Source organism: Fringilla coelebs (assembly GCF_963513975.1).
Source record: "Fringilla coelebs genome assembly, chromosome: 5".
Lineage (NCBI taxonomy): Eukaryota > Metazoa > Chordata > Aves > Passeriformes > Fringillidae > Fringilla > Fringilla coelebs.
Genome location: NC_140033.1, coordinates 207,394 through 233,863, shown reverse-complemented (window position 1 = coordinate 233,863; position 26,470 = coordinate 207,394). Strand labels below are relative to the sequence as shown.

Here is a 26,470-nt window from a genome sequence, read left to right as displayed (position 1 = left end):
GGCGGAGCGGCGATGGCGGCGGGCGGGCGGCGCTGAGGGACCGGCCATGGAGCGCGGGCCGGGCCGGCCCAGCCTGCAGCTCGTCCAGCAGGCCGTGCAGGCGCTCTACCACGACCCCGACCCCAGCGGCAAGGAGCGGGCGAGCTGCTGGCTGGGCGAACTGCAGCGCTCGGTGAGAGCCGGGGGCGGCGGGTACCGGGCCCGGGCTCGCGGGGAGGCCTCGGGCCGCATCCGGGGTGGGGCGGGGCAGGGAACGGCGGCCCCTTGGCGGCCTCGGGGAGCCTCTACCGCACCGCTGCCGCTGCTCTGTGGCTGCCCCATCCCTGGGAACGCTCTGGAGAGAGACTTTGTACAAGGCCTGGAGCGAGAGGACACAAGGAATGGCTTCCCACTGCCAGCGGGCAGGGATGGATGGGAGATTGGGAATTAGAAATTCCTGTCTGGGCTGGGATTGCCAGAGCAGCTGTGGCTGCCCCTGGATCCTTGGAATGTCCAACGCCAGGCTGGACACTGGGGCTGGAGCAGCCTGGGACAGTGGGAGGTGTCCCTGCCATGGCAGGGGTGGCACTGGAGGGGCTCTGAGGTCCCTTCCCACCCAAACTGTTCCTCGGTGCCGTGATTGACACAAGGAACAAGAAGCTGGGACGTTCGGCACAGTCCTGAGGGAGTTGGGAAGAAGGAATTGGCTCCCGGAGGGAAATTTTGGCTTCTCCTGCTGGCCGGGGTGAGAGAGCCGCCGGCATCCGTGAGGGGATGAGGCAAGGCCTCCGTCAGTCCCAGAGCCCTCAGGACACACCCCCGGCTTTGGGGTGTTTGTCGGTGTTTTGTGGCCTCATCTGGTCCTGCTGGAGCCGCTTTGTCCCCCCCTCCCGGGGGGGGATGTTTCCCCTCCCCGGAGCTGGGCAGTGTCCCCTCGGTGCTCCCCTCTCTCCCCAAGCCCTCCCCAGGAGCGGGACAAGATTCCCGGCCGTGGGGCCGGGGAGGGGCTGTGTCCTGCCCCTCCCTGCTCTGGGTGTCCCAGCTCCCTCCGGAGCGGCTCCGGCCCCTTCCCGCCCTCTGGCAATCCTGCCGCTCCTTGTTCCCCATTGCCCCCCTGAATTCCCTGCAGTGCTACAGCCACATTGCAGTTCCCATCGGAGTTCCAAGGGAATGTCCACAGCTGGGTCTGGGGTCTCTGCTGCTGCTGCCCCCATTTCCCCCTGGGCAGGGCCTTGCCAGAGCAGAGCTCTCGGGGCAGCTGGAGGAGGGAGGTTCACATTTCAGGCATGGGTCCAGTGCCAGGTCCCCTGAACCTGGGTGAGACCCCAGAATCCCTGTCCCAGGGCCCCCCAAACGTGGGGTCACCCAGTAGGGCCGAGGGCTGCCTGGGTGAGACCCCCAGGATTGCTGTTGGGTAAAGGGGTGTCCCCAGGTGAGGCCGCCCCATCCCCAGAAGAGTTCGGGCTTTTGGGGACTAATTTGTATTCCCAAGGACCTGGGAATCCCGGGGTCCCTGCTCCAGTTTCTCTTGGCTGTTTCTGATAGAATGGTAGTAGTAATAATAGCAGAAATAATGATAATGGCAGAAATAATGATGATGATAATAATAATAGCAGTAACAATGTTGTTATTAATGCAGCAGCATTCCTGCTTCTCCCCTCTTGTTGGGTTATTCCCCCTGCTCCTCTCTGAGCGTTATGTGCTGCTCCCAGAAGGAATCCCAGTTATTCCCCAGCTGTTCAGGCCCAGCCTGGTTCCGTCTGGCCCTTTCCTCTCCTCGGAGCTGCTGAGTTATCCCAGCCCTGGTGGGGGCACTGAGGTGACCCTCCACAGCAGGAGCTCCCTGGCATGGCCTGGCAGGGCTGGGATGCTCCACTGGGACCTTTCCCAGCTTGGTGGCAATGATGGGACAGGAGTCACAGTGACACCGGTGGGATGGGAGTCATGGTGGCATTGGTGGCCCTGTCTGGGGCTCTTTGTCCCTCAGGTGTCCTCGTGCCCTGGTCTGGATGGAGGCACTGGGATTAACCCCCCTAGGGATGTTTGCTTGGATCCTTCTCTGTGCCAGGCCATGTCCCTGCAGTGCCACCTGTCAGGGGCTGTTTGCTGGCACCCCTGGGCAGTCTGTGCCCCTTCCAGAGCGCCCAGCCCTGCTCAGTTCTGTCCCGTTTGCCCCTGCTGGAACGAGCTCTCAGGGTGGGGTTCCTGCTGGTTTCTGCCTTCCTGGTTTTGTAATCAAGGAATCCTGGCATGGCTGGGTGGGAAGGGACCGCAGAACCCCTCCAGTGCCACCCCTGCCATGGCAGGGACACCTCCCACTGTCCCAGGCTGCTCCAGCCCCACTGTCCCACCTGGCCTTGGGTGTAGGCACACAGTTTGTAGTGATGGGGAGGGGGGCTGCCCCAGCCCATCCCCAGTGGTGCAGCTGGGAGAAGCAGGTGAGCAGCACTGACAGCAATGAGCCATGGAGTGCCCAGGTGTGCCCAGGGAGCAGAGGGCACACAGGTGCACTGCATGGACCTGAGGGCATAAAAGGGTGGGCAGAGAACAGCAGGGCAGCTGCCTGCAGCCTTCGGAGGTGGTGTGGTGTTACCCTGTGTGGGGTGGAGCCTTCTGAAGTTGTATCAGGGATAGATCCCATCCTGGGGATGAGAAGGCAAAGCCTAAAGCTGAGTTTGGGTGCCTGAGTCACTCTGTGGGGTTCAGGTTTGGGGACCCCCAAACCTGAGTGAGATCCCTGCAGTTGCCATCCCTGGGATCTCTTGCAGGACGTGGGGTCCAGGTTGGGTCTGGCGGGCCCCGGGTGCTCAGGTTTGTCCCTCAGCTCCCCCAGCAGCCTCACTCTCACCTTTCATGCTGGCTGTTCCTGGGAAACAGGGCCAGACGTGGCAGAGCAGCTCCGAGCCTGCACAGCACTGGGGAGCTCAGTGCAAGTTGACCTAAATCCCAGAATTTGAGGCTCCTTCAGCCAGCCGTGTGCTGGTTGCTGTGTGAAGGCTGATTGCAGACTAGCTGGGGTTTCCTCAGGCACAGGAGCTTTACCCAGTGTGGGATTGGCCTTGTCCCAGCTTTCCCAGCTTCATGGCTGGAGTTTCTCTGCATCCTGGTGTCTGGAGCAGAGCCCTGGGAGAATGTTCCATGTGGATCCATGGCTGTGAGCTGAGTGTTGGGGTTTTGGTGTGGATTGAGTGGAGGTTGGAATGTTCCATGTGGATTCATGGCTGTGAGCTGAGTGTTGGGGTTTTGATGGGGATCGAGTGGAAGTTGGTTTGGGTTTCAGTGGGGGTTCAGGAAGTGTTTTCTGGGAGGGAAATCCTCTGGCTTTGTAGAATTCCTGAATGTGCCATGAGGAGTTTCAGGCTTAGAAACAGCTTCTTGTAGTCATTGGTGCTCACAGCCCATTAATAATTGTGCTCTTTGCTGAGTTGGGCTCCCAAACGGATTATCCATGTGCCCTGGGGTTGGTGGGTTTGGGAGGATCTCCCGTGTCTGCCACTGTGTCCATCCAAACTGGGAATTACCAACCTGTTAATTGAAGGGAGAAGGAATTTACTGAGAGGGTTTGGTGGGATTCTGGCTGTTGTAGGTGTGGAGTTTAACTTCTTGTTTATTCCCAGCGTGGGAATTCCCTGTGAGGATAAGTAAATCCAGGGGGGATGTTTATGACAGCAGTGGCTCCAGGCTTTTCTCACTCCTGTTAGTGTCATTCCAGGTGAGTTTTACACCAGGAGATACTGGAGTTACAGCCCCTGTCATGGAGGCAGCTGGGAAAGGAGGAGCAGAGCCTGGAAACAGCAGAGGAGCTTGTCTGAAGGCTCTGGAAGGGCTCTCCTTGACCATGATGTGGTCAGGGGTGGTGATGGACCAGCATTCCATGGGGAAAATGTGCAGTGTCCCGTGGGAAGCTGCGGGGAGCTTCTGCCTGGATGTGGCAGGGATGGATCCACTGGCTCTGGGGGTTGAAGCTGGAGGGGTTGAGGAGCCATGGGGATGTGGCACCTGGGGCCATGGGGCCACAGGGCAGCGGTGGCCTTGGCAGTGCTGGGGAACTGTTGGGCTCGATGGGCTCTGGGGGTTCCCAGTTCAGAAGATCCTGTGGAAAGGAGGAAGGGAGAGGAGAGGGGAGCACGTGGGGTGCTGAGGGTCCCAGCCTCCCCAGCTTGTCTCGGCTCTTTGGCTTCTGCATTTGGCTCCAGCTGCATTCCAGGCTCCAGTGGCCGTGGAAAGAACTCCTAGCAGAAATTCTGGGAGTGAGGTCAGGATCTAGACCCTGTGCTATTGCCAGCTAAATGTTTTCCTTTTCCATATGCAAGAGACGGGGTTTTCCTGAGAATCAGCCTGGATCAAGCTGATCCTGCCTGGTGTTGCCCTCTTGTGCTCTACGCGATGCTGGGGAGCCCTGGCTCAGGGTTTGGGGCTGGAGCATTGGTGGGGGGGGTGCCTCTGGGCATAGCTGTCCTGCCTGGGGGAGAGATTTGGAAAGGGAATTATTTTGTCTTCCAGGCTGGAGCGCAGCTGGAAGCAAGGGTGGGCAGGCAGTGGTTTATTACAAAGAGCTGTTTGGCTGTTGGAGTGACTGGCCAAGGGTCATGATGGAATTGCCTTCATTAGTGAGGCTGGAATTAGGGCCAGAGCTGGGCTTTAGGGATGCAGATGTTTTATTTCACTCTGGATTGAGCTCAGGGAAGTCCTGTGTCCCAAAGGCTGTCAGAGACAATGGCTGTGAAGCTCATGGAATTGGCTCAAGTTTTGTTCCCAGGTTTTCCACAGCTGGATTTGGGATTTTTAACCGTGCTGGCCAGGGAGGTTTGGAGTCCCCATCCCTGGAGGTGTCCAAGGAAGGAGTGGACGTGGCACTCAGTGCTGTGGGCTGGGGACAGGGTGGGATGTGGCACAGCTTGGACTGGATGGTCTTGAAGATCTTTTCCACCCTCAGTGACTGTAGGATGCAGTGGGTCTGTTCCCATGCCGCAGCCCAGCCAGGGGGCTCTGGAGTCTCCCTGGTGTTTCCCTGGCTCACCAGTGCCCCAATCCCACACTCAGGACCGAGCCTTTGGGATCAGATCAGCCTGGCACTGGCTGGAGCTGCCCCGAGGCTGGGCAGGCCTTGTGCTCCTGCTTGGTTCTCCTCCAGCTCTCGGGCACATCCATGTTCAGCTCCGGAGTCTTGGTGTGGGCCCTCAGATGGGCCTGGTATCCCCAGCCCAGGCAGGAATTCCTCATTCCCAAGATCCCATCCATGCCTGTCCTCTGGCAGTGGGAGCCATTCCCTGGGTGCTGTCCCTGCAGGCCTTGTCCCCAGTCCCTCTGCAGCTCTCCTGGAGCCCCTGCAGGCCCTGCCAGGGGCTCTGAGCTCTCCCTGGAGCCTCTTCATCTCCAGGTGAGCACCCCCAGCTCTCCCAGCCTGGATCCCTGGGAACTGAGGGGCTCCAGCCCTGGAGCAGCTCTGGGGCCTCTCTGGACTCGCCCTGGCAGGACAGGACTGTGTTTCCATTGGGAATTTGGACTGTCTGCAGCACCCTGACCCCCGCAGCCCTGCCCACTGACCACAGCGTGGTTTTCCCACAGGTCCATGCCTGGGAGATCTCAGACCAGCTGCTGCAGATCCATCAGGATGTGGAGTCCTGCTACTTCGCAGCGCAGACCATGAAGATGAAGATCCAAACTTCATTCTATGAACTCCCCACAGATTCCCACGCCTCACTCCGGGACTCTTTGCTGTCCCACATCCAGAACTTGAAGGACCTGTCCCCAGTCATTGTCACACAGGTTGGTGATGGCAGGGGTGGATGGAGCTGCTCCTTCCATGTCCTGCTCTTGGCAGTCACTCTGGGACCACTCTCCCTGGGCTGGAAAACAGGGAAGGCTGATCCCTGCTCCTGGCCTGGCACAAGATTGATTTCCCTCCTTCATCACTTAGTTACATCCATTACTTCATCCTTGTTTGCTCTTTGGAGAGGAGGAGCCGGGGTTTTCCTGTGCTCTGCCATGGAGACCAAGCCTAGCAGTGCCCTGGGTGTTCAGGGAGATTTCTCTGCACCCTCCATTCCCATTATCCCTATGTTCCTGTGGCACTGGGGGGCCTGACAGCCCCAGGCTGAGCCAGGGCGCTCCTGCAGCCCCTGAATGTTGTGGCTGCCTGGTTCTCCTCCAGTTCATCAGCCCTCGGGGCAGCCGGTGTCCCGCAGTTCACCGCATGGATTGTGCACAGACAGGGATGGGGGAGATGGATCCTGGAGTTCCCTGCCCATGGGCCGTGTTGGGAACGATTCCTGAGTTATCTGCTGGCAGGGATGTTGGGGTGCATTCCAGAGCTGCCTGCCTGCCCTGTCTCTGGGCACATCCCAGCACTCCCCACATTGATCCATGTGTTTTCCATTCCCTTCCAGCTCGCTTTGGCAATAGCTGACCTTGCCCTGCAGATGGCTTCATGGAAGGGCTGTGTGCAGACACTGGTGGAGAAGTGAGTGACTGTTCCTGTCTCTGGCCTGGGGACTGTTCTGTGGGCTGTATCAGGCAGGTGTGGTGCAGGAAAGGGAAGTTTTTCTCCTGTGATGGGTGATTTCAGCTGCCCTGGGTGGTGGCAGGAGGGGCTGTCTGCCATGCATGCTTCCCTGCTCACAGCCCAACACTCAGCGCTTTTCCTCATCCCTCTTTTGTTAGGGACAATCCCTCTTCCCTCAGCTGTGTCTGTGCTGTGGGATGGAGCGGTGGGGCTGGAGCCAGCCACTGTTGGGTGTCCCTAGATGTCCCCACGGGATGCCACACGCTGCTGCACAGTGACAGCAGCAGCCCCTGGGGCTGCCACCACCCTGAGTCCATTGGCAACAGGAGAGGGTGGGATTTGTCCGGGCAGTGGCACCTGGACTCCCAGAGCTCATGGGCTGGGAAAGCTTCTGTCACTGCTCTCTTGTAAATCTGGGCTGAGCCATCCTGGAGGCTCCTCTTGGCAGGGCTGTGGCTGGACACTGCCCGTCCTTGAGACAGGACTGTTGCCAAATCCATGGAATATGGAATTGTGGGATGCGTGGCATGGGAAGGGATCTTAGAGCCCTGCTGTGGTCCAGGGTGCCCTGCAGCCCTGGCTGTGCTGTTCCCCAGTGCTGAGGTGTCCCCCTGTCCCTCGTGGCAGGTACAGCAATGACGTGACCTCGCTGCCCTTCCTGCTGGAGATCCTGACGGTGCTGCCCGAGGAGGTGCACAGCCGCTCGCTGCGCATCGGGGCCAACCGCCGCACCGAGATCATCGAGGACCTGGCCTACTACTCCAGCACCGTGGTGTCACTGCTGGTGAGCAGCTCCAGCTGCCTCTGCCCACGGCACCCAGCCCGCCTCAGGGCATCGGGGCCTTGCTTGGGCTGGAAAAGCCCTCAGAGTCCGCGCGTCCAACCATCTCCCAGCACTGCCAAGGCCACCACTGACCCTGTCCCCAAGTGCCACTTTCACACGGCTTTGAAATCCCAACAGGGATGGGGACTCCAAACCTCCCTGGGCAGCTGTGCCAGGGATGGACAGCCCTTTCCAGGAAGGAATTTTTCCAATATCCAACCTGAGCCTCCCCTGGCACAGCTCAAGGCTGCTTCCCCTTACCCTGTATCAGGAGATGGAGCTGAGCTGTGCCCTCTGCTCAGCAGCTCAGGTGTTGCTGGAGAAGCCTCTTCCCCCATTCCATGTTTATCTCAGCAGAGTTCCCTGCCAGTGCCGCTGCAGACATCAAGGCAGCCCAGCTCTACCTGTTCTGGGAGAAGTTGTCTGAGGAAGTCCTAGCTCACTCTGAAATTCCTCCACCTTCCTCAAGTCCCCTTCCAGGGCCACCCTGGCCAGCCAGCCCCAGCTTTTCCAGGGGCACCTGGGAGATCCTGGTTGGAGTATCAGGAGTCCCCACACTGTGCTGTTCTCTCCAGCCCCATCTTTTCCTGGGATATCCCAGCTGGCACATCAGGGGGCCCCCATACTGGGCTGTCCCCTCCAGCCATGTCCAGCCCCAGCTTTTCCCAGGATCCCTGGGAGATCCTGGTTGACATGCTGGGGACACAGGCAGTGTCACCTTGCTCTGGTGCTTGTGGCTGCTCAGAGCTGACACAGGATCACCAAGGGCTGGCCCTGTCCCTGCACATTCCTACTCCCTCTGCACCTGCCTGAAGCTTTCCTGAGCTTTCCCTTTTGGTACCAGCATGGGCATTTCCACCACCTACCTGAAGAGCCAAATTTATATTTTCTGTGTAGAATTTAAATGCCAAATTCCCATCTTCAGTTAAAAATGGGGTTAAAGCAGCATTCCAGGGACATTCTGCCTTTAGGACTGAAGTATCAAGGGAGGAGATCTCTGGAAGCTCTTGTGCAAAGATTCCTGGGCCAGTCCAGGGTTCTGGGATCTTCCATGTCCTGCCTGTCCACCTCTTCCCCCTTTCCCTGTGCCAGTTGAGGCTGGGGGTTTGGGCAGGGCTCTGCTGGGGACTGGACTGCTGCTGGAGCACTGGCCAGCACTGGGAAGGAGCTGCAGCCATCCCGCATCCTGGCTTGGACCGGGGTGGCATGTTTGGAATGTCCCTCGGGACAGGTCTGGCTCTCAGCAGCAGCTTATCTCTGCAGAGGTGGTTTTTTGGGAGAAGGGTTGAATTGGGATTTGTCAGGTGTGAACATCCCTGATGGCTGTGCTGCGGCTGGCCCAACATGGGATCCTGCAGGATGGGGATGGGGAGGCGCTCCAGCTGCTCTTCCTGCTCCTGTGGGCTCTGTCCCTGAGTCCAGGGCTGCAGGTGACAGGGATGCTGGGAGCAGCCTGCCCCTGGAATGTTCTTATGTAGACTCCAGGGGATGTTACTGGTTATTTCTCATGGATCACCTGCTGGAATCAGATCCTGACTCGCTCTGCCGTGTCCTGCAGGTGACATGTGTGGAGAAGGCAGGCAATGAGGAGAAAATGCTCATCAAAATCTTCCGGTGCCTGGGCAGCTGGTTCAACCTGGGTGTCCTGGACAGCACCTTCATGGCCAACAGCAAGCTGCTGTCCCTGCTCTTCGAGGTGCTGGTGAGTGTTTCCCAGGAGGTAGGAGGGTTCCAGGGTGGGGGCACTGGGGAATCCCAGCAGGACTGAGGTGTGGGGCAGGGTGTTCATCCCTCCTGTGTCACACAGGGACTTTCTGGTTCCGTCTGGGCCAAATCAGCTCCACAGAGTGGGCAGTCCCTCTTCTGGGAAGTGCACTCAGGGAAGTGCCACTGCCCACGAGGTGCCAGGTGAGGTTTTTCGATTCAGGGGGTGCCAGGTGAGGTTTGTCATCCTCGTGGGTGGGCATCAGAAGCCTCTGTTTGGGTTTGATGGTCAAATCAGGGGGGTTGAGGTTATTTTGGTTTCTTCCCAGACTGTCAGTAAAGCAGTATTCATCTTCTGACCCTTTCTCATTGGAAGATTCCCTCCTGGAGGAGTTGGGGTGTTTGTCTGGCTGAGTGTGGCAGGGCTGGAGGTGTGGAGAATCCGGTGCCACTGAGCCAGGGCAGGCAGGGAGTGGAGTCAGAGTGAGGAATTCCTGGAGGATGGAGGTTTCTGCTGCAGACATTGTCTGTCCCTCCTCCCTCTCTCCCATGGAATACCTCATTTGCATGATTTAATCAATGACAAATGCAGATGAGGGCTCCCAAGAAGGATATCTATGCAGGATCCTGAATATCCATGTGGGATCCTGCTTTGAGTGGAGCTGCAGCAGGAGCTGTTCCCAGGACAGGCTGTGGGGCTCACCAGCCTGTTTAGTGGTTAATGGCACTTTAGGTGGGGTGTTTTTCCTTCCTCCCCTTCTCCCTTCAGCGGCACCAGGAATTCTTTCCCAAATCCATTGATATCTTGTTCAGTAGGACTCACCGTCTCTGCTCCTTTGTTTCCTTCCTGCTTGCTCTCTCCCGGTTCTCTGTATGTCCTGTCTCCTCCCCTGTAAATCCCCCTCACTCAGTCACCACCCATGGAATTCACTGACCCCCAGACCATCCCTGGTCAATATTCCACTTGCTTGTGGAAACCTTGTCCCCATCCCCCCCAAGGACTCCCCAACTCCCACCTCTCCTCCCAGTGGGAGTGATGACTCTCTGTCCAGCCAGGTGATGAGCAGCATGGTGGTTTCCTTCCCTCCAAGCTGCCCTGGGTTCCAGCTGGTGTTTTCCCTCCTGTGTTTGCCAGGGAAGTTGCCAGGGTCCTTTGGGTCAGTCTCACCTGGAGTGTCCAGGGAAGCAGGTTATAAGGCCTGTGGGGGCTAGTGGGGGCTGTGGCTGTACAGGATCTCTACAAAGTGTTTCCACAGAGTTCTTTGGGTTGGGATAGATCTCCACTATCAAATCCATCCATTGTGGGAACAAGAACAAAAATCTGGTGGTTTCATTACTGTCTGATGGCATGATATAATTGGGGCAGCAGAGGGGCAGCTCCCATCTTTGCTCTGGTGACCAGTTACAGCACCCAGGGAACAGCTGGAGCTGTGTCAGGGAGGGTCAGGCTGGAAAGTAGGAAAGGTTCTGCCCCAGAGGGTGCTGGGCACTGCCCAGGCTCCCTGAGAAATGGGCACAGCCCTAGGGCTGCCAGAGCTCCCCTCCCAGGAATGCAATCCCCTCCCTGGGATCGTTGGGGTGTCTGTGCAGGGCCAGGAGCTGGATCTGTGCTCCCTTCCAGCTCAGGAGATTCCATGACTCTTTGATAATTGCTGTGCTTTTGTGCCTTGCAGCAACAGGACAAGACCTCGTCCAACCTGCACGAGGCTGCGTCGGACTGTGTGTGCTCAGCCCTCTATGCCATCGAGAACGTGGAGACCAACCTGCCTCTGGCCCTGCAGCTCTTCCAGGGCGTGCTCACCCTTGAGAGTGCCTATCACATGGCTGTGGCACGGGAGGACCTGGACAAGTGAGGGACAGGGAGCTGTGCTGTGGCCGGGAGGGACGAGTGCTGGCCTAGCTGGTGCCACGTCAGCCTCCAAACAGAGATACCAGTGCCAGGGCATCAGCAGTGCTGGGGGCACTGGGGCTCGGCAGTGCCCGTCCCTGTGCTGGGCACTCGTGAGGTCACACCCAAATCCTGGGGTCAGAGAGAATCCTCACTGCAAGAGAGACATGGAGGGGCCAGGGGCTGGGCTGGACTGGAACCGTGCCCTCACTGGGCTTTTGGAGAAGTTTGAGATCAGTATTTCAGCAGATTTGCTTATTGGAGCCCAGTGTTTGCACCCACTTGCCCTGCTGGAGCGTCTGCCAGCTGCTGGCAGAGCAGGAGTTGGGGTTTCTCGCTCTGGCCAAGGCCCTGGGCACATTTTGGCCCAGCCGTGCCCCGCACTGGGGTAAAGCCCGCAAGGCTGATCCAAACCCTGTGCCCTTGTCCCTCTGCAGGGTGCTCAACTACTGCCGTGTGTTCACCGAGCTGTGCGAGACCTTCCTGGACAAGATCGTGTGCACGCCAGGCCAGGGCCTGGGCGACCTGCGCACGCTGGAGCTGCTGCTCATCTGCGCGGGGCACCCGCAGTACGAGGTGAGCTGCAGCCAGCACTGGGGAAACCTCGCTGCTGCTGCTGCTGCTGCTGCTGCTGCTGCTGCCGCTGCTGCCGCTGCTGCCGCTGCTGCCGCTGCTGCCGCTGCTGCCGCTGCCGCCACAGTCGTGGCCCTGTGAGCTGCGGGCTCTGCAATCCCTGCTCTGCACTCGTGGCCAGGTCTCTGGCTTCACGTTTCTGGGTGTCCTGGAGTTGCCAGCGCAGCTCTGAAACCCCTGTTAGTGCTTTCCCACACGTTCAGGTCGAGCTCAGTGGGGATTTGTGGTTCTGGGAATTTTGTCCTGTTGAGTGACTGAAATGCTGGTTCACATCAAAGTGCCCACCCACCTGCCTTAGGAGCAAAACTTGTAATTGTTTTGGTCTCTTTATTCTTTATTTAATTCTTTATCCTTTTATTCTTCCCAAGCCTTTAAGTGCCAGTAGCTGATCCCTGCCTGTGTTCAGCGGATGGAAGCTGCTGCCTGGCTGGTTTGCCATGGGAGGTGCAGCGCAGCTGTGCTCCAGCAGGCCCCACATGCTCCCTGGGGTCCCTGGGACCCTTTCCTTCTCTTCCGAGGTCTTTTAAGCTCAGTTTTCCTTGGCCACAACTTCATCCTGTGCCATCAGTGCTGAGGGGGACATGCAGCTCTGCAGCTGCTCCTGACTAAATCTGCACTCGTGGTTTTTGTGCAATAACCACACAATAAATAAAAGAACCCACCACAAAGGGGCTGCATCCACTTGCAGCCCAAGCTGCTCCCAGAGCCCCAGGCCCCGCTCTGGGGTGGTTCTGGGCCGGAGAAGCTTTGGCTGCCAAGGGCTGGGGCAGCTCTTCCCTGTCACTGGGGGATCCCAAGCCCTTTATTAACTGACAGGCAGAGAAATCAGTGGATCTGGGGCAACCAGTCCCTGTGTCACCACTGTGTGGCACAGCAGCTCTGACACACATCTGTGGTGCTGCCACTGCTGCCACCCAGGGCCAGGGTTTCTGTTTCTCCATTGGGACTACTGACAGTGGGGAAAAAACATTCTGCTGGTAACAAAATGCTGTATTTCTCTTTCCAAACAGGTGGTAGAAATTTCCTTCAACTTCTGGTATAGACTGGGGGAGCACCTGTACAAGACGGATGATGCTGTGATCCACAGCATCTTCAAAGCCTACATCCAGCGCCTGCTGCACGCGCTGGCCCGGCACTGCCAGCTCGACTCCGACCATGTAAGGGCCTGTGGAATGGGCAGGGGGGTGTGTGTGTCCCTGGGGAACAGCTGGGATGTGTGTCCTTGCACTGGGATGTGTGTGTCCTTATGGAGCTGCCAGGGCAGTGGGATGTGTATGTCCCCTTGGAAGCTGTGTTGTCCCTGCTTGAGGCAGTTTTATTGGGATCAGGATGGCATGGCTTACTAGCCACAGCTGGTATCTTCTTCCGTGCACTCTGGGATGGTTTGTTCTCTCCTCCCCTCCTCATCCCCTTGCTTCCCATCCCTTCCTCTTCTTGTTAGAGCAGGAATACTCAGTGTGTGCTCAGGCTGGTCATGTTTTCCTTGGGCACAGCTCTCCAGACCCTGGTCTGTAACAGGAGGGCAGGAATGCTGGCTCTCCTTGAAATAGAATCACCGGTGTTCCCCTGGCTGTGGCTGAGTGGGAGCCTGAGCTCCCCTGAGCTGTCCTTGTGCTCTCCCTTCTCTCCCTCAGGAGGGAGTCCCAGAGGAGACCGATGACTTCGGGGAGTTCCGGATGCGTGTCTCGGACCTGGTAAAGGACCTGATCTTCCTGGTGGGCTCAGTGGAGTGTTTTGCTCAGGTGGGTTTATGGGAGTGCAGTGAGGTGCAGGCAAATGCCAAGGAAGGTCACTGAGCCCTGGTGGCCTTTGGGACTGTAGGAGGTCACACACATCCCGTGCACAAGGAAATGTGTGGTGGGACCTGTTCTGGGAGAGTGGGAGGTGTGGGAGCAGCAGGAGGTTTCTGACATTTTGGGGAAAGCCACTGTGGTCCCACAGTGTGGAATGTGGGGTTTCTGCAGGCCCCAGCTGGGGGGGAATTTGGGGAGTAGGATCGGTGAGGGGTGGGGAGTTTGGGGTGGAGGTGGGTCAGGAGCAGGACCTTGGGGGCAGGGGTTGGTGATGGGGGTTCCTGGCCCCTCGGTGACCATCCCCTCCTGCAGCTCTACGCAACGCTCAAGGACGGGAACCCGCCCTGGGAGGTGACAGAAGCCGTGCTCTTCATCATGGCCTCCATCGCCAAGAGCGTCGACCAGTGAGTCCTGCCCAGAGCCAGGGGGGCTGGGGGCTAGGGCTGCCTCTGTGTGACACCACAAATATCCCAAGGACATTCCCATCCCTGGCAGCATCCAACACCAGGTTGTACCGGGCTTGGAACAACCTGGGACTCTGTAAGGCATCCCTGCCATGGCAGGGGTGGCACTGGAAGGGCTTTGAGGTCTGTTCACACCCAAACCATTCACTGGGGATCCTTCCACATCCAGGTGAAGCTTTCCTAGGTATCCTTAGGGAAGGTTAAGTCACTGAAAGTGTTTCCTCCTATGTTAGTGGCAGTGGAAGCATAGACAGGTGACACCCTGGGTGGTGAGCCCACAGCAAGTCCTGTGCACTGCCAACAGTGGGACAACCCAGCTAACCTTCCTTGGGCTTGGAATGCTGTCCCTCACCGCTGGGACCCTGAGATCCCCATCCCTCTCTTCCCTGGGAGGCTGTGATTGCTGTCACTCCTCTTCCCAAGGAGGCTGGTAACACTATCCCTCCCTTCCTTGTGAGGCTGGGAATCCTATCCCTCTGCTCCCCAGACGCCTGGAGGAGTCACCTCCGTCCCTTCACATCACCAGCTCCTGTTATCTGTATTGAGGCTGCTCCTGCTCGCTTTTCCGATGCCTTGTTCCTGGGAGCGCTGGCTGGAAGCACTGGGGCTCTGTCCCCACCAGCCCGGGATCACCCATCACACCCTCCTGCTGTGGAGGAGGCAGTCCCCAGATAATGAACCCCCTTGTTCTCGTGTCCCCCTGTAGTGGTGGGGCTCAGTCCCCAGATAATGAACCCCCTTGTTCTCGTGTCCCCACGTAGTGGTGGGGCTCAGTCCCCAGATAATTAACCCCCTTGTTCTCGTGTCCCCCCGTAGTGGTGGGGCTCAGTCCCCAGATAATGAACCCCCCTGTTCTCGTGTCCCCCCGTAGTGGTGGGGCTCAGTCCCCAGATAATGAACCCCCCTGTTCTCGTGTCCCCCCGTAGTGGTGGGGCTCTCCCCGGAGGCATTCCGTGTTCCCTGTCCGTTCCCTGGGGGCTGAGCCAGGCTGAGCAGGGTTTGTCCCAGTGAGTCACATGGCACTCTCAGAGTGCTCAGGGTCTCCTGTGTGGCGGAGGGTCCGGCAGCCCCTCCCGGCCCGCTGGGGGCACTGAGCCAGGCTGTCCCGCAGGGAGAACAACCCGACGCTGGTGGAGGTGCTGGAGGGCGTGGTGCGGCTGCCCGAGTCGGTGCACACGGCCGTGCGCTACACCAGCATCGAGCTGGTGGGCGAGATGAGCGAGGTGGTGGACAGGAACCCGCAGTTCCTGGGTGAGTCCCGTGCCCCCGCGGCCCCGCCCCGCCTGCCGGCCCCCCTGACCCCGTGTCTCCGCAGATCCCGTGCTGGGCTACCTGATGAAGGGGCTCTGTGACCGGCGCCTGGCGTCGGCCGCGGCCAAGGCCATCCACAACATCTGCTCCGTGTGCCGGGACCACATGGCTCAGCACTTCTCGGGGCTGCTGGAGATCGCCCGCGCCCTCGACTCCTTCGCGCTGTCACCGGAGGCCGCCGTGGGGCTGCTCAAGGGTGGGTATCCCTGGGGTCTGGGGGTCATCCTGGGATCTGCCAGGGTATCCATGGAAACTGCTGGGGTATCCATGGGAGTTGCTCCCCAGGGTGCTGAGCCCATCCTTGTGGGGTTTGTCCTGATGTGCCCCAAGTCCCATTCCACATGCAGAGTATCCTCAGGAGTTCCCTTGGGGCTGGAGGCAGAAATAAATCCTAGACTGGTAACTGTCCCTATGGCTGAAACAGAGTTCAGGGACTGTCCTGGGCTGGATATGTGGGAAGAATGTGTGGGAAATGCTGAGAACCAGGCTGGCAGTGGGTCACTGTTCCATCCAAGCCCTAGGAATCACCTGCAGGACACAGAGGGTGGAGATTTGGGAGTATTGGTCATTCTTTTAGAGAGTTTGGGCTCAAGAAAGGAGATTTTTAACTCAGTGTTGGTGTTTCACTGGACTGTTGGGCACCACGAGCCTCCTCAACCATGGCTGGTTTTGGGGATGTGCCTTAGTGATTTTCAGTGAATTCCAGTGCTGCTGGAGTCTTTATCCCCAGAGCCAGGGAGCCTTCCCTGCAGTCGTGTGCTGCCATGGGAGACAAAACTCCCCTTGTCCAATGGATGCCCCAGCACTGGCCAAGCTGCTCCTCTCCTTGCCAAAGGGTTTTCTCCCCCTCCTTTAGAACAAGCCAGGAATTCCCAAGCCAGGGAGGTTTCCTCCCAGGGTGGTTGGCACCACAGCCAGATCCTGGCTGTGCCAGAGCTAGGAGTGAGCTGCTGCCCGTTGGGAGTGGGAGCGGCTCAGTGCTCCTCATGTTCCATGGCTGGGAGCCCTGAAGTGCCTTCCCTGGAGATTCCCAGGATCTCACAGTGCTGCTGGGCTGGGACGGGGGCACTGGGAACATGTGGTGAGCCCAGATGTGCTTATGGCATCTGTTGGCCTGTCCCTGTCCCTCACACCAGTGTTGCTCCCTGCTGGGACTGAAGCGTTTCGGTGTCTGGTTCAGCCAGAGCCAGGTTCAGCTGCGGGGAAGCTCTCCCAGGCCCGACCCCTGTCCTGCAGCCATTCCGTCTGGGAATGTCGTCGCCCCTCCGGCCTCCCTGCTCCTGAGCTGTGTATGTCCTTGCAGGCACGGCGCTGGTGCTGGCCCGGCTGCCCCTGGAGAAGATCTCGGAGTGCCTGAGCGAGCTCTGCGCCGTGCAGGTGCTGGCGCTCAAGAAGGTGCGTCAGGATGGGGGAGACTGCAGCTGGGAGGGGACACTGGGGACAGTGGCCAGGCCCCAGCCCTGCTACAGCAGCTGTGTCCTCAGAGCCAGGAATTGTTTGAGTTGGAGAAGCCCCTGGAGCCCCTTGAGTCTAGTTGTTCCCCAGCACTGCCAAAGCCACCACTAATGTCCCCAGGTGCCACATCCACACAGCTTTTAAATCCCTTCAGGGATGGGGACTCCACCCCTGCCCTGGGCAGCTATGCCAGTGCCAGGAATAATTTCCCCAGTATCCAACCTGACCCTCCCCTGGCACAGCTAGAGGCCATTCCCTCTCATCCTGTCCTTTGTTCCATGGGGGCAGAGCCCAGCATCCACACAGGACATGTCCACGACTGAGCCCTTCCCTAATCCCACCTGAGGAGGTGCAGAGGTGCTGCTGGTGTGGTCAGTGTCCAGGCAGTGTCTTCCCAGGGCTACCTGTGCTCCTGAAATCCTATCCTTTTCCCTTGTTTTCCAGCTGCTCTCCCAGGAGCCAAGCAATGGCCTCTCCTCAGACCCTACAGTGCCCCTGGATCGACTCGCCGTCATCTTCAGGTGAGGAAGGAGCTGGGGCACTGCTGCTCCCCCAGAGCCTGACTCTGCACCGCCCGCTTCTCCCCAGCCCTTGGGGACTGTGCTGGAAGTCTCTGCTTCCCCAGGTTCCAGCTCCTGAGGTGCCCCCCAAGCCAGTTCCTGGTCCATTTCCCACAGCTCCAACCTTTCCCTTGGCTTTAATCCCAAACCCCCCTTAACCCTTGGCTGTTCCCACAGACACACCAACCCCATTGTTGAGAACGGCCAGGTCCACCCGTGCCAAAAAGTCATTCAGGAGGTGCGTGGGAGGAGAGAGCTGGGATGTGGGGACTGGGTTCTGGTGGAGGGTTTTGGGGTGGGGGTTCCCAGCTATGGGGGTACCTGGGATGTTGTCCCAGTCCCTGACTGCCAGCGGATCCATGAGTCTGCCCATGGCTGCATAGGAGGGGAGCTGTGGCACCCTCCTGTGCCTCCTGGAAACAGGGATTGGGGTGTGGAGGGGGAGATCTGAAGCTTCAGCCCTCTGGAAGGGGCCCTGGCTCTGGGAATGCCCCAGGTGTTTAATTTCCCTGCCCATGTCCCATTTGCCACGCTGCACTGGAGGGGATAAACCACCCCAGGCTCCTCCAGAAAGCTTTTCTCCCTCGTCTGCCATCCTTCACTGGGATCTGGGTGTTCTGGGGACCGGGAGGGAGCGGGCAGTGTCCTGAGTCAGGTGTGACCACTCCCACGTGTCCGTGCCCAGATCTGGCCGGTGCTGTCGGAGACCCTGAACAAGCACAGTGCCGACAACCGGATCGTGGAGCGCTGCTGCCGCTGCCTGCGCTTCGCCGTGCGCTGCGTGGGCAAGGGCTCGGCCGCGCTGCTGCAGCCCCTCGTCACCCAGGTGGGGCTGGGGGCTCTGCGGCACCCAAGGGACACAGCTGGCCCGGGGGGCTCGCTCAGGTCGCTGTGGCTGCCACAAGCATCACGGGGGTGGCTGTGGGCACTGGGAAGTGCTGCGATGAATCCTGGCAGTCTTGGGAATTCCGGCATAAGCCCTTGGGGAGGATAGAGGCTTTGGAAAGAGGTGGAGGGTGCTGGGAGGTTGTGGATCCCCGTGTGTGTTTGTGATTTGGGAGGAGTGTGTGAAACCCTGCATGGTGCAGCTCCGTGGGGAGGTAACCCAGCCTGAGGGAAGCATCCCTGAATCCCTGAGGTGGGTGCTCCCTGCTCCACTTGGCTCCTGCCAGGCTCTAAGGGGAAACTTCCATGGAGAAGTGCTGCTGGCTGAGGTGGCCTCAGCACAGAGATACTCCCAGGGCCTGAGCGAGTCCATTGGGGTGTCCCTGCCTACAGGGGACCGGCTGGGCCTGGAGGGATGTGGGGTCAGGGCAGATGTGGCGGTGCCTGTGCAGCGTTTGTGTCTCCCCAGATGGTGAATGTGTACCGGGAACACCAGCACTCCTGTTTCCTCTACCTGGGCAGCATCCTGGTGGATGAGTACGGCATGGAGGAGGGCTGCCGGCAGGGCCTGCTCGACATGCTGCAGGTGGGGCCCGCCTGCCCAAATCACAGCCTCACTCAGGGTGGAAAATCCCTCTGAGCCCATCAAGTCCAACCGTCCCCCAGCACTGCTGAGGCCACCACTGACCCTGTCCCCAAGTGCCTCATTCACACAGCTTTTAAATCCCTCTGGGGGTGGGGACTCCACCTCTGTCCTGGGCAGCTGTGCCAGGGCTGGACAGCCTTTCCAGCAGGAATTTTCCCTAATATCCAGTCTATATAGAGTCTCAAACTGGTTTGGCTGAGAAGGTACTTTGAAGCCTGTCCATGGGCAGGGATACCTTCCACTATTCCAGGTTGTCCCCAGCCCCCTCCAGCCTGTCCTTGGACACTTCCAGAGATGGGGCAGCCCTGGCCTGTTCCGTGTGGGGAAGGGCAGCTTGAGGACTGATCCCAGGTAGTTGCTGATGGATCCCTGTTCTCCCCAGGCTCTCTGCATCCCCACCTTCCAGCTCCTTGAGCAGCCCAACGGCCTCCAGAACCACCCGGACACCGTGGATGACCTCTTCCGCCTGGCAGCCAGGTGTCACCTCCTTCCACGGGCCACTCGGCCCCTCTCCCCTCGTGGAGGGTCCCGGTGGGGGCTCCCGCAGGAGCAGTGGAGCGGGGAGAGGCAGGACCTGCCCTGACGTCCGTCTGTCTCCCCGGGCAGGTTCATCCAGCGCAGCCCCATCACCCTCCTGCGCAGCCAGGTGATGATCCCCATCCTGCAGTGGGCCATCGCTGCCACCACCCTGGACCACCGGGACGCCAACTGCAGCGTCATGAAATTCCTGCGGGATCTGATCCACACCGGGGTGGCCAACGACGTGAGTGATCCGTGGGGATGTCACCATGGAATCATGGAACGGGTTGGGTGGGAAGGGACCCCAGAGCCCCTCCAGTTCCACCCCTGCCATGGCAGGGACACCTCCCACTGTCCCAGGCTGCTCCAAATGCCGTCAGCCCCCCATCCTCATCTGCCCTGTCCTGTTGTCCCCACAAGCCACCCTGGTTTCTCCACCGCTACTGGCAGAGAAGCTCTGGGGGTTGCCTGCAGAACGAGGAGCTTGTCCCTGTCCCCAGGCCCTGCCCACCCCCTTCTCCTTCCTCCCACAGCATGAGGAGGACTTTGAGGTGCGGAAGGAGCTCATCAACCAGGTGATGACCCAGCTGGGCCAGCAGCTCGTGAACCAGCTCCTGCAGACGTGCTGCTTCTGCCTCCCACCCTACACCCTGCCCGACGTCGCCGAGGTGCTCTGGGAGATCATGCAGATCGATCGCCCGGTGAGGGGAGGGACCCCGCAGGGACAGGATGGGCCCCAGAGGGCAGGGCTGGGACCCCGAAGCTCTGCTGAGGCAGGGCCCGGGAGCCAAGTTGGGCTCCACATTCCAAGTTCCTCCCTTTCCCTGGCACAGACGTTCTGCCGCTGGCTGGAGAACTCGCTGAAGGGGTTGCCAAAGGAAACCACGGGCGGAGCCATCCAGGTGACACACAAACAGCTCACTGACTTCCACAAGCAGGTCACCAGGTGAGAGCCACCAGGGTCTCCAGCTGGCACCAGCTCCCTCCTTCAGGCTGGCCTCCAGCAGTCCCAGCCATGCCTGTGCTGTTGATCCTGCTGGGATGTGCCACCTGCCTGCACGGGCTTACGGGGCCCTGGGGGCCTTTGCTGTCACCCAACGGGTTTTTCTGCCTGGCCCAATCCCTGTGGAGCCGCCCCCCCTTCCTGAGCTACCTCCTCATCCCCGTGAGTCACTGGTTCCAGCTGCCAGGCCCTGCCCAGGCCTGTCCTTTCCCAGGGCCACCAGCTGCTTTGGGAACATCACCTCCCTCTTGTCCCTGGACAAATCCCAGATGCTGAGTGCCCGAGGACAGCTGGTTCCTTCCACCCAGCCGCCCAGCTGTGATAGCATATGAGTCTCCTCCAGGGACAGTGCCGGGGGCTGCCAACCTCGTTCTGCCCTGATGATTGTCCCTTCATCTCTCCCAACACCTTGGAGGCGAGCTGTCACGCTCCCAGCTCCCATTCTTTGGCAGGACACCTTCCCTGGGTCCCAGATGTCCCCTTGGGGTCACCCCCTGATGTCCCCCCTTGTCTTGCAGTGCTGAGGAATGTAAACAAGTCTGCTGGGCTCTGAGGGACTTCACCCGCCTGTTCCGATAGCTCCGGCTCCACGTGGCACCTGTCTCCCAGGTAAGGGCCTGGCTCCGGGGTCCCCCGCCCCACAGGACGTTGGGGACAAAGGGCTGAAGCTCCCTTCCTCCTCCCAGGAATGTCTTTAAGGAGAAGACAGGAAACAGCAACCCAAGAATGTGTCCCACAATCAGCCGAGGGCTCTCGCCCGCTCCAGCGCGTCCCGGAGTCCGGAGCCACGGGAGGAGGGCTCGGGGGTCCCGGCGGCCCCCCGGGGGCTCGGCCACCACCCGAGCAGCAGCCCCAGGGCAGCACCTCCAACCCAACTGCAACCCACCAGGCACCGGAGCCACGCAGAGCCACTCGGATCCACCCGGCAGCAAAAGAAGTAGAAAAACTTTCTGTGAAATGGAGACAAAAAAGAAGGAAAAGAAACAAACAAAAAACAAACAGTACAAATTGTTTAGGAAGATGAGGGGGTCAGTCTGGGGGTCCTGGGGCGCTGCCCCCCTGAGCCCACCGTGGCCTGCCTGGTGCCGACTCCCAGAGACGACACAGGCGGGACGGACTCTGCAAATAGAGATTTATATTTTATTTTGTTCTGCTTTTTTTGTTTGTTTTCTTGTTTGGTTTTTTCTTTTTTTTTTTTTCCTTTTTCGGGGTTTTCTTTGGTTTGATTTTGGGGTAGGAGGCGGTGGCTCGAGTGCGGGCAGGGCGGGCGGGCGCATGCGGTTCCCTCCGGGGGTGTGTAGCCATCTCGAGAACAATAAAAAACAACAAAAAACTGAAAAAATAAATTAAAACCTCCTAAAGTCCCTCTGGTTCTCCTCCCAGGGCTGGGGCTGCTTTGTGCCCCCCCCAGCGCTGGATACCCCCCATCCCTTGGGGCTCCAGGTCCAAGGTGGCCCCAGCTCTGTTTTCTCGCTGTTTCCCCCAAAACTCCCAGGGGGATTATCCTTGGCAATGCAGGGAGGGGCGCAGAGCTGCCCCAGGGCGGGGGGTCACGGTCCCCTTCCCCTGCGAAGCCCCCTGGTGCTGGTCTCTGCCAGCTCTGGGGGGACAGGCACGGGGACGGGGGTAGCGCCCAGGGATGAGGATGGTGCTGGGTGGCCCCGGCCCCACCAGCCGCGATGGCCACGGAGTGACTCACCCCGGCTGGCAGTGCCCCGCTGTCCCCATGTCCCTGTCAGAGGGGCAGGGGGCCGGGTGGCAGCGCCCAGGGCCCTGCGGAGGGGCCGGGCGGGGGCTGTGCCGGCGGCAGCCGCTGGTGGCTCTGCCAGAGCTGGTGCAGCTCCTTGAACTGCTCCACCATCCTGTCCTTGAGGTCGGGGTGCGAGATCTGCAGCGGTATGCTGTCGGCCGACCAGGACAGCTCCCCGGAGAACATCTCCAGCAGCAGCCGCGCAGCCACCGGCACCACCTGCAGGAGCCGCAGGGCGTCACCGGGGCGGGGTCCCCGCCGTGCCCCGGGACAGCCGTGGGTCCGGCCCCTCACCTGCACCGTGATCAGCTTCTTCTCCTTGGGCTTCTGGTCCGGCCACTCCTCGCCGAAGCAGAGGAAGATCTCGAAGGGGGGCGGGGTGGGGGTCTGCCCCTTCTGGAATTGGATGAGGCCTGCAGGGCCCAACACCGAGGTGAGGGGCTGGATGGGGCCTCGTGCCTGCCTGGGGCACCAGCACCCCACTGAGAGCAACCTGAGAGCCAGCTGGTGACCCCCATCCCAGCCCTGTCCCCCCATTCCACCAGGTTCCCATGTGCCACCTGGTGTCCCCACCATTCCAGCTGGTGTCCCCATTGCACGTTTGTCCCCCTGATGCCCCCATGTGCCTGGTGTGCCCCCACCCCAGCTGGCCTCTCCATCCCAATCCATTTGCCCTCAAGGGACACAGGGCCAGCCACCCCTCCCCTCTGACCGTTGAGGAAGCCCTCGAGGCTGAAGAGCTTGGTCCTTGTCTCCCTCTGGATGGGGTTGGGGCCGGGCTGGGGCGCAGCACAGGGCCCAGTCCAAAAGACCTTGCACTGGCAGAGCCGGAGGGCGAAGAGGTCCTGGCCCTGGAGCTCCAGGATGAGCCCTCGGTCCAGCACGTCCAGCAGCTGGTGGGTGTAGAAGCGCTGCTTCTCGTTGGGAATGGTGTCAGGAGCAGGGAAGGGCACCTGCTCCAGCGTCAGGGGCCCGAAGAGCTCCTCCTGCTCCCGCGTGGGCTCCAGGCTGCTGTGGAACAGCCGGCAGCCGTGGGGGTTGCTGACGGTCAGGGCGCACACCTGGCGGCCCCGGTACTGGAACTTCAGCTCCAGGTCAGTCACTGCCGGGGGGCCACAGGGTCAGCGGGGCTAGGAGCACCCCAGGGCCCTCCCTGCGCACCCCCTGGCCACCCTCATCCATCCCACAGCCACTCTCCCCACGGTCACCCCAATCCAGCTACCCCACGGCCACCCTCACCCAGCGACCCTGTGGCCACTCCCGTCCACCCCATGGACACCCCACACCCATGGCCACTTCTGTCCCACCACCCCACGGCCACCCCAACCCTCCCAGCCACCACACGGCCTCACGACCCCCATGACCCCCCCAGCCCCCAGCCCTGCTCACGTGGCAGCATGTGGGGGCTGACGAGCAGGTCGGGGATCAGGTGCTCTGTTGGTGCCACCGGGCAGCTGGATGAGGGCCCCGGGGGGCCCAGGGGGGGCCCCATCTCAGCGAGGGCGCCGGGGAGCAGCTCAGGGGCCCCGTGGGTGCCCCCCGCCTCCCCCTGGAGCAGCGCCGGGGGGGGAGGCCCAAAGGGCCCCCCCGGGGGGCAGTGGCTGGCAAAGGAGGGGGCCTCTTCCTTGGGCCAGGGGTAGGGGGGCAGCAGGTCCCCCCCGTGCTGCGTGTCTGGAGCAGAGAGGGGGGTCAGAGGGCGCACCCCAGCCCCCCTGACACCCCGACCCACCCTGAGCCCCCCACTCACCATCGATGCTCAGGGATGTCATCTTGTGGAGCTGCGGGGCAGAGTGGGCGTTATAGGGACCCCCTGGCCCTCTGGGGCGTCCCCAGTTTGGGGATCCCCCCACCCCGAGCCCCACCAGATACCTGGCTGACGTCTTCCTCCCCACTGCAGCCATAGTCATCCTCGTCCCCCCCATCTGCAAGGGAGAGAGGGGCTGGGAAATGCAGAAGGAACTGGAGGTGCTGGGGTGGGATATTGAGGGTACTCATGGGGGCTCATGGCGGGGATATTGAGGGGTACAGGGGACCCATGAGGGGGATATTGAGGGGTACTGGGGACTCATGGGGCACTGAGGCTTCACAGGGGGGTGGGTCCCTTGGGGGGGGGCAGGTCTCTGGGGGTCCTGGGCCCTTGTGGGGTGTGGGGGGCTGCTGGGGGGCTGGGACCTCATGGGGTGCTGGGGTTTGTGGGCGTGGGGGACTTGGGGGATGTCAGGTCTTTGTGGGGTGCTGGGACTTCGGGGGCTGCTCAAAGGCCCCCCCCAGAGTCCCCCCGTACCTGCGCCCCCGGAGGGCTCCTCGCAGAGCTCGTAGATGCGGAAGGGCTGGGCCGGGGACCCGCGGGGCCCGTCCAGCAGCAGCCGGAACTCGCGGCTCTTGTTGAGGGCGCAGCGCAGCGTGGCCTTCCAGCGCGGCGGGTCCGGCGGGTCCCCGGCCCGGAACCGGCCCGTCTCCTGCGCCCACGCCTGCGGGGGGGGTCAGCGCCCGGCACCCCCAGCCTGCCTGTCCCGCCACCCCCCATCTTATGTGCCCCCGTCATCCTTGTCACCCCCATCCTGTGTCCCTGTCACTCCTGTCCCTTGTACCCCATATCCCCACTGTCACCCATCCCATGTCCCCACTGTCACCCCATCACTCATCGCCCCCATCCCATGTCCCCATTGTCACCCCATCACACATCGCCCCCATCCCATGTCCCCACTGTCACCCCATCACACATCGCCCCCATCCCATGTCCCCATTGTCACCCCATCACACCTCGCCCCCATCCCATGTCCCCATTGTCACCCCATCACACCTCACCCCCCATCCCATGTCCCCCACGTCCCCACTGTCCCTGTCCGACGTGCCCACTGTCACTCCCGCCCCGTGTCCCCGGGGTCACCTTGAAGATGGTGTCGTGGTCCTGGGGCCCCGGGGGGTTCCTGGTGGCGTGTCCCCAGGGGATGACGAAGCGGCGGTGCTCGGGGTCGAGCCAGCGCAGCCCCGGGAAGCGCCGGCTGCTCACCTGGGCCACCAGCCAGGGCTTGAGGCGCACCCGCCGCGGGGGCTCCATGGCCTGGGGACACCGGCGGGCGCCGCCTGACCCCGCGGGCCGCCCTCGGTCCCGAAAGAGGAACCGGGCCCCGCACGGCCCCTCGGGGGAGCCCCGGTTCCGCTTTCAGGGCCGGGAGGGTGCGGGAGGCCCCCACGAGCTCTGCCTCCCCCGTGGGTGTCGGGGGCGTCACCCGCACCCGAAAGCAGAAGCTGCGGTGGCTTCAGGGAAAGAAAAGAGGAGCTGAGAAGGGGAGGGACAGGAGGGACAGGGGACACACAGAGGGGAGAGTGGGACACAGGGAACGTGGGTTGTGAGGGGGACGGAGGGGACACGGGACAGGGCACACGAGGGACAAGGGGAGGACACGGGTTGGGAGACACGGGGACACAGAGGGCAGACTGGGCATTATAGGGACCCCCTGGCAAGGGGAGTACACAGGGGACAGGGGACACACGAGGGATGGGGGGCACGTAGCGACACGGGGATGTGCAGGGCCACGGGAAACGTACGGGAGACAGGGCGCATGGAGAAGGGATGTGGAGGGACACGGGTGACATGAGGAGAGAGGGGACACGGGATGGAGAGGACACGGTCAGAGGATGAAGGGGGACGGGGAACACAGGGACGGGGGGGCACACGAGGGATGGGGGGACACGGAGAGCACATGCGGGGCACGGGGACACGCGAAATCCCGACCGCGCTCTTCGCGCAGCCACAGGAGCCCCGCGAGGGGAGCCCACTCCGCTCCCCTCGGGCCGGGGGTCCCCGCCGGTCCCCCCTCGCGGGGCAGCGCCCACGCGTGTCGCACGGACGGGCCCGGCCGCGGCCGCCGCGCCTGGGCACGGCGTGTCCGGGGCTGCGCCCCCCTCGCGGACGAGGCACTGTCCCCGCGTGTCCCCGCGGCTTTTCCCGGCATCTCAGCATCGCCCCGCCGCGGCGCCCACTGCCGCGGCCCCCTCCCCACGGGGTCCCACCCCACGGGAACCCCCCGCGCCCGTCGGGAGCGGCCCCGGGTCTCACCTGCGCTCGGGGCCGATCCCGGGGCCGCCGCCCGGCGCTTCCGCACGCGGGGCCGGGCGTGGGCGTGGGGCGAGACCGGCCGGGACCGCCCCGGGACACGGGGCGTGGAGCGGGGCTCCCCGTGTCCCCACCGGACCCTCCCTTTGTGTCACCCTCTCGTGTCCCTCCGATCCCCCCCCGTGTGGCCCCCAGGTCTTCACCCCCATGTCCCCCCCTCCTTGTCCCGCTGTGTCCCCCCCCGTGTCCCGCCCCGTCTCCCCGGCTGTCAGCCTGCACTGCTGGCAGACCCCTCATTAACATACGCCTTGCATATATTTGCATACACAGTATCCATTTCCCTCTCCACGTGACGCGCGGGGATCTCCGCGGTGGGCGGGAACAGCGGGGCGCCTTTGCGGGCTTTGATTGGTCGCCATAGCTGCCATTCATCTGTGGGCGCGCCCGCGCTCCCGCCCCTGTGTCAGCTGTCTGTCAATGAGCGGGCGTGGC

At 61.3% G+C, this 26,470-nt stretch overlaps 2 protein-coding genes across 2 annotated transcripts; one reads left to right on the top strand and one right to left on the bottom strand.

Annotated features, from left to right (window-relative positions):
* On the top strand, positions 1-21,431 carry TNPO3 (transportin 3). The gene is made up of 23 exons (XM_084206746.1): positions 1-172; positions 5,548-5,748; positions 6,369-6,442; positions 7,112-7,268; positions 8,866-9,009; positions 10,685-10,860; positions 11,337-11,475; positions 12,543-12,689; positions 13,167-13,274; positions 13,638-13,729; positions 14,901-15,040; positions 15,105-15,296; positions 16,404-16,495; positions 17,000-17,076; positions 17,293-17,353; positions 17,801-17,941; positions 18,470-18,586; positions 19,029-19,123; positions 19,253-19,409; positions 19,699-19,866; positions 19,999-20,111; positions 20,687-20,777; positions 20,855-21,431. The coding sequence occupies exons 1-22, from the start codon at positions 47-49 to the stop codon at positions 20,745-20,747; spliced, it is 2,778 nt and encodes a 925-aa protein (XP_084062872.1). The 5' UTR covers positions 1-46; the 3' UTR covers positions 20,748-20,777; positions 20,855-21,431.
* IRF5 (interferon regulatory factor 5) lies at positions 21,289-26,104 on the bottom strand. Its single transcript, XM_084206747.1, has 9 exons — positions 25,982-26,104; positions 24,809-25,179; positions 24,203-24,389; positions 23,788-23,840; positions 23,666-23,696; positions 23,308-23,589; positions 22,631-23,020; positions 22,213-22,331; positions 21,289-22,137 (listed from the first exon to the last, which is right to left on the bottom strand). Exons 2-9 carry the CDS (start codon positions 24,977-24,979, stop codon positions 21,904-21,906), a joined length of 1,467 nt encoding a protein of 488 aa, XP_084062873.1. The 5' UTR covers positions 24,980-25,179; positions 25,982-26,104; the 3' UTR covers positions 21,289-21,903.
* Between the last annotated feature and the right edge of the window lie 366 nt (positions 26,105-26,470).